Source organism: Drosophila santomea, chromosome 2R (genome assembly GCF_016746245.2).
Source record: "Drosophila santomea strain STO CAGO 1482 chromosome 2R, Prin_Dsan_1.1, whole genome shotgun sequence".
In the NCBI taxonomy this organism is placed as follows: Eukaryota; Metazoa; Arthropoda; class Insecta; order Diptera; family Drosophilidae; genus Drosophila; species Drosophila santomea.
This window is the reverse complement of record NC_053017.2, coordinates 9,711,137-9,721,483: the sequence shown is the minus strand read 5'-3', so window position 1 is coordinate 9,721,483 and position 10,347 is coordinate 9,711,137. Positions and strand designations below refer to the sequence as shown.

The window sequence follows — 10,347 nt, the reverse complement described above, 5'->3', positions numbered from 1 at the left end:
TTGAACTTTGAATTTAATTTCTGGCAACTTGCCTTTAGGTGGATGAAGCACATTTTATGTGGAGAGCACTCGACTTTGAGCGTTGTTAATCTTTATGCGGGTGATCGGATCTTCCCTTGCACTATTATTTCAATTGGTATTCCGTTGCAGTAAACTGCAACTGCACCCGGATTGTAAGTGCATCAGTTGGTAATGTGGGCCATAAATAGTCGGCGCCCTAAAAAATGCCCAACAATAAATATGAAGCAAAAAGCGTTGCATACTCTGGGGCGCTTACAAGGGTTTATAATGTCCCACAAGGCATTATCCTCACATGTTCCTTCGCCTGGGTGTGTTTGTGTGTGTGTGTGTGTGTGTGTGTGTGTGTGCAGTGGAGCATCGTTTTATTTATGCTCATAATGCTGCGCAATGAATAATTATGCAAATGGAGCGGCTTATGGTCAAGCCCATGTAAGCCAGCAAATTGCAAGATTCTACACAACTTACTGGACATTCGAGAGCTCGAAATCTTGTCGTCTTATGGGCTAAAAAAAGTGGTGGACCCAAGCAAATTTGGAAGCCAGCCTCACAAGCCAGGCAATTTATTTATGTGGATGCTAGTGTATTTTGTTTTGCAGATACACTAGTGTGTTTCGGTGGTTTTTGTAAAATTAAATGGCTTACATAACATAAAATGGAACATTAATATTTTTGGTTTACTAAAATATTACGCTCTGTCATGTGTAAAATGATATTTTCCTATCATATTTCCCTGTAGCAGTAATTGCCAGATTTGTGTTATGAATTTGAATTTAACTGACACCCTTTTGTGTTTGTTTTCCCTTTAAATATGTTACTTTTGGTAACTGTGTGTAATCATTTATATGGTTTTCCATTGTACCCAAGTTTTAAGCTTTTAAAAATGCTGCTGTCTCGTTTAATTTATTCCCTGTATGCTGGACAAATTGTCGAACGTCAGTGGCAAGGAAAATAATTATCCAGCGCGGCAAAAATGCAAAACGCAAAGAAAAACTTTGACTTTTCCGCGCCCGTCCAACTTTTGTTGTTTCCCTCGAGAGGGAAAGTCGCTGAGCCACTTCCTCTCCCTAGGCGATGTGCCACCCAACAACTTTAAGCTCATAGAAGTTGGCCAAAAGTCTGGCTGGATCAAAGCTTAATCGCTGGCCGCTTTATAAATCAAATCTGGGAACCAAATAGAAAGTTTGGCCCTGGACAACAAGTCGCAGGATTTCAAATATGTATTTGAGCTGCATAATATTTATTATCTCACAGCTGTTGACTTGCGAATAAATCAATATCGTATTAACTGCTTAGGCGGGCCGAAAAACTTTTGCCTAAATACCCTCGAAGCACATAAATAACGAGAATGTCAAAAACTTTTGGCCCCTCAGCTGCTCCCTATTTCCCGATTTCCCGGAGTTTTGGTTTTTGTTTTTTCCCGCCGCCAGTGGACAGGACAACCAGCGAGCGAGTTTTCCCATCCAGAGCCTGTCACCAGCACTTCTGCACCAGATTTCCTTACAATTCTCGATTCCCTTAAGACACTCTCCGTTAATTAATTTTAAAACCCAGCCAGTTGATTAATGAACGATTGCATACGAGTTTTAATTGAAAAACCCCAGTCGATTACTTGGCTCAGATGCATAAGTCTTTATTGACGTGCCTCAAACTTCAGCCAGAAGCCATGCTTCGGCTTCAGGCCATGCCCCCTTAAATCGTTCAGCAAATCGCGGGGCGTCTTCTCCGCTGGCAATAGTTTGAAGTTTAAAAGCAATTGGTATACTATGGACTTGATCTCCATGAGGGCCATCCGATTGCCAATGCAGTTGCGAGGACCCACGCCAAAGGGCAGATAAACGCGAGACTCTGCAGCTTGACCCTCGGCGAAACGCTCCGGATTGAAGAACTCCGGATCCTCGTAGTTCTCGGGATCGTGATGGAGCGAAAATATGGGTATTTGCACGACATCGCCCTTTCGTGCGGAGAACAACTTCTTACCGTTTTCATCGCACAAATCAATATCCTCACGGCACTCGCGATCGGTGGAAATCGATGGTGGCCACTTGCGCAGAGCTTCCAGCACCACCATGTCCAGGTACTTCATCTTGGTCAGTTTGTCATAGGTCAGCGGTTGACCATTCAGCTCTTGGTGCACGGCCAGGATCTCCGCATACAACCTGTCCTGCACCGTGCGATTCAGACAGAGCTCATGGGTGAGGAAGCACAAGGACGCCGAGATGATCTCAAAGCCGGCAAAGAAGAACAGCAGGCACTGGGCCAACAGGTCATCGGCGGTGAACTGGGAGTAGTATTGCGCATCCTTCGACTTATCCTGCAGATCGGCCAGCCTCTGCTGTTTGGCCTCCATCAGCAGGTGGATCATATCCGGCCTTACCACCTTGTGCTCATGTCGATAGCGCATCGCCGCGGTGACCAGGCTGCTGAAGTAGTCAATGTTCCTGCTGTCCAGCACCTGGACGCGGAGAGCCTGGAGAATGCGGAAGCAGAAATGAGCATGGGCCAATAAATATTCCTAAGACAGTTTACTCGCCTAAGCTGGCATTATAGCCAGAATAATAACATTGACACTTCACCGACCATTGGGACAATATCTAGGACATCTGGACAATAGTACACATAGTTACCTTCATCAGTCGCGGGAACAGGGCGTAGAGCATGGCCTTTAGCACCGACCAGGCGCCAATCCTGGACATGGCCTGTCCGATGCGGAAGAACTCGTTATCTTTGCGCCTGAACGAGTTGACGCTGATGCCGAAGGCCACCGTGGCAATCACATCGTTGGCGAATCGCGTGAAGTAATCCTTCATTTCCAGGTCGATGCTCCCGTCCTGCGACAGCTCCAACTGCTCCTCTATGTGGATGACACCCTCCTCGCTGCAGGACTGGATTAGGTCGTACATTATCCGCATTTTGCTACCCGTAAATGCGGGTGTCAGGATATTGCGCATCTCCCTCCATCGACCATCCCGCAAGGAAATCAGACTTTTCGCGAGTATCGACTCCTGCGTATTGTGGTGCATGCTATTGTGGTTGACGAAGTGGTCGAACTCCTTGATCCCAATGAGCTTGATGAGCTCAGGGTCGCGGACAAAGAACACGGCCTCTCGAAGGGCATAGATGCCATATACCGGTGATCCCGAGTGTTTCGCATGCATCTCAATCATTTTCTTTAGCACGGGCATATCGCCGATCATGCCCTTGATGGGGATATTGCCAATTAGAGGCCATGGCTTTTCATGCGCCACGCCCCTTTCACTGAACACATCATACTTGGCCACCGACCACTTGTAGAGCAAAACGAGCAGTACTACACACAAAGCGAGTGCTACCATCCACTGATCCATGATGTCATACGCCAAATTGAACGCCTAATTGAACCGCAGATCTCTAGAGCTGAAACACAACTGATTTCGCGTAGAATGTGGAATGTGCTGCCCTCGCAAAAAAGCTGTAGAAAGCTTTTTACAAAAGCTGCTTCCGCTTATCGGTCGATCACTTCTACGGTTTTTTTACTATCTCAAATCAATAAACCATATCTCTATGTAAACATAATAGAGTTGATCTGCCAATTAGCCTTCCTTTATTAACTAAACAGCCAAAGTGTAGTCGAGCTATCAGCAGAACGCATTAGCAAAATTGCCAATCGGAGTTGACTTCGAAATTTGTTTAATGAAAAATAAATTGAAGTGCTCTAATCTGGATAAATGACGTCCAGTGCTCCACCCGTCGTCCTTTACTCGTAATTCAAAAAGAAATCAATATGTGGCCAGTGAAATGCAGCAAATAAATGCTACAATTCAATGGCGAAAATTTTGCAAAATCATTGGCAATTTAGGCAGAAATCGAACCCTAATGAGACTAGCTGGGAGTCCACGCAAGTCGTGTCCTTCAAAAATGGCAAACTCGAAATGAAAGGGTTCTTAAATACCCTAAAATGGCATATAAATGAAGCACAATGTTCTGCTTTGAAAATAATAAAGAAAATATAGTTTAAAAATAGGGTTTAAAATTAAAATATAATATTTTTTGAATTTTGTTCTAATGGCTTTGCTATTTCAGCACGCAAAAGACTCCTAAAAAGTATAATACCCGTTGATATTTTCCCATAGGAATGCTATAAAAGGTTGAGGCACTGACAGGATGGCCGAGATTTCGATAAGAAAGCCCACTCGAGCTATAAGCCATGTTTGAGGACATTCAGCTAATTTACATGAACATCAAGATACTGCGATTCTGGGCCCTGCTATATGACAAAAACGTGAAGCGTTACGTGTGCATCGGCCTGGCCTCATTCCACATCTTCACCCAAATCGTCTACATGATGAGTACCAACGAAGGACTAACCGGGATAATTCGAAACTCATATATGCTCGTCCTTTGGATCAATACGGTGCTGCGAGCCTATCTCTTGCTGGTCGATCACGACAGATACTTGGCCTTGATCCTGAAACTAACCGAGGCGTATTACGATCTATTGAGTCTGAACGATTCGTACATATCGGAAATATTGGGCCAGGTGAACAATGTGGGAAAGTTGATGGCTAGGGGCAATCTGTTCTTTGGCATGCTCACCTCCATGGGATTTGGTCTGTACCCATTGGCCTCAAGCGAAAGAGGTGAGTTGGACGGCCACTGAAAGGCGTCTACATAATCCAAATTAGGGGTCCAATTAGGGGTCTTTCTTTTTCCAGTGCTGCCATTTGGCAGTAGGATTCCTGGTCTGAATGAGTACGAGAGTCCGTACTACGAGTTGTGGTACGTGTTTCAGATGCTCATCACCCCGATGGGATGTTGCATGTACATTCCGTACACCAGCCTGATTGTGGGCTTGATTATGTTCGGCATTGTAAGGTGCAAGGCTCTGCAGCATCGCCTCCGACAGGTGGCGCTGAAGCATCCGCACGGAGACCGCGACCCCCAAGAACTGAGGGAGGAGATTATAGCCTGCATTCGATACCAGCAGAGCATTATCGAGTACATGGATCACATCAACGAGCTGGCCACCATGATGTTCCTCTTCGAGCTGATGGCCTTTTCGGTGCTGCTCTGTGCGCTGCTCTTTATGCTGATTATCGTGAGTAGATGTGTACAAAGGGAACCTAATGCATGTGCCATTTGTCATAGGTTAGCGCCACCAGTCAGTTGATAATTGTTTGCATGTACATTAACATGATTCTGGCCCAAATACTGGCCCTCTACTGGTATGCAAATGAGCTCAGGGAACAGAATCTGGCCGTGGCCACCGCAGCCTACGAAACGGAGTGGTTCACCTTCGATGTTCCACTGCGCAAAAACATCCTGTTCATGATGATGAGGGCTCAACGGCCAGCTTCAGTAAGTCCAGCTTACAATAATCCTTGCTTTTAAGTGCAGTGAAAACTTAATATACAGTCTATTTTCCCCTTTCCGCTGGTAAAACCTATTACATTGAGCTTCAAATTGCAGATACTACTGGGCAACATACGCCCCATTACTTTGGAGCTTTTCCAAAATCTACTGAACACAACCTATACGTTTTTCACGGTTCTCAAGCGAGTGTACGGATGAACGGATGAGCGAGCAGGGACCAAACAGAAATATTTTATTAAATAGCTTAAATACTGCACATGCAAAGACTCTCACGATGCGATTTACCATTAACTCTGGGCACAATCGAGCACATTTTACAATTGAATAAATCATTAGTAAAAACAAAAAAATAGTTTTTCGTATTTAGTTGGAAATACTCCCATTTTATTTCTTGTATTTTTTCAGTGAGCACTATTTGCGGTCGCCGCGTATTTCACGCCGCGTTCGCCATTTTTTCACTTTCCCGACAATGAAAACCGAATTTTAAAAAAAATAACTGAAATCAAATGCAAAAAAGAAGAAAACGTGTGGCCTGTGCGCGATAAAAAATTTGTTTGCTAAAGTTGTCAACGAACTTTTTGCGTCCGCTGACTTTGACTGGCAGTCGCCGAGGTGCGAAAATAGGGATTCTGCAGGATGCAAAATGCAGAGTGCAGAATGCAGGATCCTGCAGGCAACTCGGCGGGCAGATGACAAAGCGGAGCGGGGAAAACACATTTCAATTTGAATGCCACGTCGCAGGTGAGTGGCGTCGGGCGAACCGGGTTCATTATAATAATGGTGATGGAATTAAGGTGCGATTCTACTGGCTGAACTTTCAATCTCGGTTGTAAAACGAAGAATACAAACAAAAAGACGCGGGGTGAAAAGGAAGTTCTAATTCGACAACAAGTGGAGCTACTTTAACAACAATTTGTGGAACAACCTAAAGTTTTCTCTCACTGGTACATTAATTATTAAACATTTCACATAAGTCTCATTGTTGGCATCTTTAATCAGTGTTCTTTGTAGAGCAAAGTGGTATTCTAGATTCATTGAAAAGTATGTAACAGGCAGTTGCCACGCCCAATCCAACGCCCACAAACCCCTCACCCCTCAAAACTGCAACACCCACACTTTTGGAGTGCACACCGAACACCTCATATAACGCAAGCATCATGGAAGTCCTTTCATGTTTATTAAAGTTAATTGGCCTTGGAACTGCAGAGCTCGCCACTTCAGAAGAGGCCAGCGAGGTTGGAGGAGTCGTAGATCTCGTTGACGGAGCACAGGTTAATGAAGACCGGATTCCGTCCGCTGCGGCATTCGGTGGCCGGACGATCGCCGCTCTGGTAGACCGGGGCATTGACATCGTTTGTCCGGACAAAGTTGCAGGTCATGTACTGGTGGACACTGGACAGCGACTGGCCGGCCTCGTTGGTGGTGTTCTTGGTCTGCCGGAGAATGCCGCAGCCCACGTGGGTGGTGCTATCCCGGACGAGCTGTGTGAAGTAGGCAATGCACTTGCTGACGCGCAAGCGGAGGATTCTGGTCAGGTGAGGAATACTTAATCCGGGTACCTCCACCTACCTGTTGTTGGGCGGACTGAAAGCCATAATATCCCGCATGCTGCACTCCTTGTACTCGGCGAACATCTGCTCCAGCGTGGCCTTGATCACCTCATCTTCCGTGTGGTACTCCACCGGGATCGGTGCCTCCGGATTGAGGTTGCCATCGGGAGAGCTCGGCGGCAAGGGATCTCCTTGCCAACCGCCTTCGGCCACCACCTGGGCCACGTTGCGGAACTGCTCGCTATTCCGGCAATGATCGTTGACCAGGGCACATCGTTTCACATTGAGCTCCGCAAAACTGGCCAGCTCCTGATCCCACTGCAGCGTGGCCATCCGGGTGGCCGGACTGAAGCCCATCAGATCGCCCCTCGCAATCCGATCGCGGTACTCGTTCAGCTCATTGAGGATCATGGTGCGACGAGCCGTTGTTATCCGCACAATGTGGGCATCCGGACCGCAGATGTCGGCCAGCGCCTAAAGGAGTCAATCCTTTAGAGAGCTGTCTCGCTAGCCATAAGATTCATCTTACCCCGAAATTGTTGCAGGCTATGTGCCTCTCGGGTCCGGGACACAGGGTCGGATCGCAGTAGTCGAAGGCCTGGAGCTGCTGGCCCAGGAGCATCAGCAGCAGCAGCAGCAGCAGCAACAGCGGCGGCCACTTGGTGTCCAACATCTCGACGAGACAGCCAGTTTAGCCAGCTCCGGCCACCCGAGGCTGCCTCTTATAGAGTTCGCAGGCGCCAAATCGATTATCACTCAAGCGGAGCTATCAATGGCGACCATTTACTGAGCTCCAATCAGTTAAGTAATTAGTTGAGCCCACAATTAGGCACACTTTTGTACACAGAGAAATATTGTTAACTGTTCTGTAGTATTTCACATACGTTCACTTTCTTTAAATCCGTCGGAATATTAAAATATTATTAAATATTTCTCCCATTATTCTGTCATCGATTTCGTAGTTTTTTATTTTATGAATAGTATGTATGGGAATATTAAGTACAAAGTACCATTTTATAGGTGTACATTTATATTTCATGTATCATTTTTTCGCTGGGCGGCATCTTCGATTTCACCACCATGCTGTTGGGATCCACGACCTCTTCCTCGTTGCAGAGGAACTGGTACATCTGGCTCGGTCCAGTGAGGCATTTCTCGCCGGGAATGTGGCCCTCCTCGTACGGGACCATGTTGTTCACATTGGCCCGCGAAAAGTGGCAGAGCAGGATGATATTAGACTGGTCCTCCGTTCTACCCTTCACACGAAGGCCGCATCCCATTCGAGAACCGTGGTCCTGAATCAGGGGCATATAGTGGCCCACACAGGTTCTGAAGTAAAAAGCACCAGAACTTATGATCTCTAGTTTAAATCTTAAGAAATCAATATGGTCATAGTTGTTAAAAATAGCCATTTCAAAAAAATTAAGATAAAACAAAATTAAATTAAACATTAAATTAATTAAAACAAATTAACCACAATTATTCCAACTTTTGTCAAAGATTTATAAAGCTGATTTCTATGAAATAAGCTTTAATACTATTCGTGAAATATAGGTGGCGCTTTACGTCACTTACCCTTCTCTTAGAGGCACTATTTTCTGACTGTTCCTCACGCATCCCAGGACATCGAGGAACATCTCCGGCAGCAGCTTATCTAGAATCGCTTGTTTGAGGCTTTTGTTCCGCTTCATTTTGCTGCGGATTTCGGTGGTTGCCACATAGTGATACTTCTCGGTATTGGCGCAGAATTTTCCCGTCTCATCGCATTGACGAACTTGGCGATCGGCCAGCCTCTGCAGTTCGAAGTCCCAGCCCATTGTCGGCATGCGAGCGGCAACCGAATAGTTGCCCACTCCACTGGCCACATAGTTGCGCAACATGTTGACCCTGCTGAGGATGCCGGCCTTCAAGGCTCCATTGACGTTCAGGAACAGATTGTTCTTGCCACATTGCTCGGCTATTGCCTGCAGAAACTGTCGTTATTTCGCTACAATCTCGAGTATTGGAAGCTACTACCTTGGGTTGAAAGCAGCCCACATGGACTTCCGAATTCATGCAGAGATTGGGTCTACAATGGGGATCATCTTCTGAGGACAAGGTCCCGGTTAGCGCTATCAGAAACAGGTACAGATACCACAACTGCATCTCGACCAGTCGGCGTGGCAAAAGCAGATCAACTGAAGTGTAGAGCTATCTTAAAAGCTAAATTTATTAAATGCAGCATGACCGAATCAATTAAGCTCGCCAAATTGCAGGGCATTTGGATTAACATGCTCCTCGGGTGAGCAGAGCCCCTCATAAATGGAGTGGGTTCCCGCATAGCAGCGACTTCCCGGATGAGCACTTGTCCGGTAAATCAGCTCATTGGCGATCTTCCCGCGTGAAAAGTGACAAAGAACTCCGTACTGATAGAGTCCGCTTGTGTGGCTTCTGCGCAGCATCATGGCACAGCCCACATGGGCGGCCAAATCTTGGGCCAGTTGGGTGAAGTAGCCACGGCACTCCCTGCAATCAAGGATCGGCTATACATTTTTCACTTGGAACTGTGCGACTGACTCTCACCCATCTTTGGCCGGTTTCTCCGCATTGATGTGGGCCATCGTGCAGCCCTTCACATCATCCATCCAAAACTGCAGCACAAAGTCCAAGACGGATATGGGGTCCTTCTCCAGGTGCAACCACTTGGTGCTGCCATATATATACGACACATATCTGAACGCATCCGTATTGCTGCAGTAGTCGTCGATATAGTCACAACGTCTCAAAGCAAACTGGGCCAGTCCTGCCAGCTCCTCGTGCCACCGGAGTGTTGGCATCCGCGCAGCCGGACGCAAGTGCGGATACTGGCCCTTAGCCACTGTATTCCGGAAATCGTTTAGAACGGCCAACAGGTGGGCACGCAGGTGCATGGGAAACTTCATGATGATCGCTCCACTGCCACAGCTCTCATCGAAGTCCTGCGAAACTCAGACAGTTACAATCCACCTTAATGGGAACCCCAACTTACCCCATAATTGCGGCAAGCGATGTGCGCTATTTCCGGCAGACACAGATCCTTGTTGCAGTAGTCCGTAGATAACGCCTCCTGACTGAAAAGGACTAATGTAAGGACCGATAGAAAGCGCAACATCTGGTGCCGATTGGTGGAATCGAAATACAATAATATTTTGAAGAAAACTCATCTATCTATACAGCGGAAAATCCATTTTAACTGCCTGAATGCAGCATGACAATGTTTCAGCATATAAAGCTTTTACTATTTATATTTCCAGCAGTAGGAAGCTTGGAATGTTTTTACACTGAGCGATATAAATATAAACAAATATGGAATTTAACGTATCAAACAGTAATAAATTGAAACTTTGCAGGACAAGCCAAAATCAGTTTTAAATTCTGCCTGGCTAACAATTGATTTGGCCAAACATAA

The 10,347-nt window shown here is 46.3% G+C and overlaps 5 protein-coding genes across 6 annotated transcripts; 1 reads left to right on the top strand and 4 right to left on the bottom strand.

The window, feature by feature from the left end:
- Positions 1 to 1,638: 1,638 nt before the first annotated feature.
- Positions 1,639 to 3,408, bottom strand: LOC120446471 (probable cytochrome P450 9h1). The gene is made up of 2 exons (XM_039627474.1): positions 2,646 to 3,408; positions 1,639 to 2,488 (listed from the first exon to the last, which is right to left on the bottom strand). Exons 1-2 carry the CDS (start codon positions 3,363 to 3,365, stop codon positions 1,652 to 1,654), a joined length of 1,557 nt encoding a protein of 518 aa, XP_039483408.1. The 5' UTR covers positions 3,366 to 3,408; the 3' UTR covers positions 1,639 to 1,651.
- A 796-nt stretch (positions 3,409 to 4,204) lies between these two features.
- Positions 4,205 to 5,568, top strand: LOC120445713 (odorant receptor 49b). The gene is made up of 4 exons (XM_039626273.1): positions 4,205 to 4,637; positions 4,713 to 5,095; positions 5,146 to 5,355; positions 5,467 to 5,568. The coding sequence occupies exons 1-4, from the start codon at positions 4,205 to 4,207 to the stop codon at positions 5,566 to 5,568; spliced, it is 1,128 nt and encodes a 375-aa protein (XP_039482207.1).
- A 960-nt stretch (positions 5,569 to 6,528) lies between these two features.
- On the bottom strand, positions 6,529 to 7,621 carry LOC120446771 (antigen 5 like allergen Cul n 1). 2 transcript variants are annotated; one of them, XM_039627914.2, is made up of 3 exons: positions 7,450 to 7,621; positions 6,940 to 7,394; positions 6,529 to 6,897 (listed from the first exon to the last, which is right to left on the bottom strand). In XM_039627914.2, exons 1-3 carry the CDS (start codon positions 7,591 to 7,593, stop codon positions 6,588 to 6,590), a joined length of 909 nt encoding a protein of 302 aa, XP_039483848.1. In that variant the 5' UTR covers positions 7,594 to 7,621; the 3' UTR covers positions 6,529 to 6,587. The 2 variants fall into 2 exon arrangements, with proteins under 2 accessions (XP_039483848.1, XP_039483849.1); XM_039627915.2 differs by having other exon boundaries at positions 6,529 to 6,876; positions 7,450 to 7,620.
- Positions 7,622 to 7,862: 241 nt separating this feature from the next.
- LOC120445559 (allergen Tab y 5.0101) lies at positions 7,863 to 9,102 on the bottom strand. Its single transcript, XM_039626037.2, has 3 exons — positions 8,937 to 9,102; positions 8,496 to 8,884; positions 7,863 to 8,249 (listed from the first exon to the last, which is right to left on the bottom strand). The coding sequence occupies exons 1-3, from the start codon at positions 9,063 to 9,065 to the stop codon at positions 7,949 to 7,951; spliced, it is 819 nt and encodes a 272-aa protein (XP_039481971.1). The 5' UTR covers positions 9,066 to 9,102; the 3' UTR covers positions 7,863 to 7,948.
- A 3-nt stretch (positions 9,103 to 9,105) lies between these two features.
- Positions 9,106 to 10,128, bottom strand: LOC120445560 (antigen 5 like allergen Cul n 1). Its single transcript, XM_039626039.2, has 3 exons — positions 9,928 to 10,128; positions 9,483 to 9,877; positions 9,106 to 9,425 (listed from the first exon to the last, which is right to left on the bottom strand). Exons 1-3 carry the CDS (start codon positions 10,048 to 10,050, stop codon positions 9,152 to 9,154), a joined length of 792 nt encoding a protein of 263 aa, XP_039481973.1. The 5' UTR covers positions 10,051 to 10,128; the 3' UTR covers positions 9,106 to 9,151.
- Between the last annotated feature and the right edge of the window lie 219 nt (positions 10,129 to 10,347).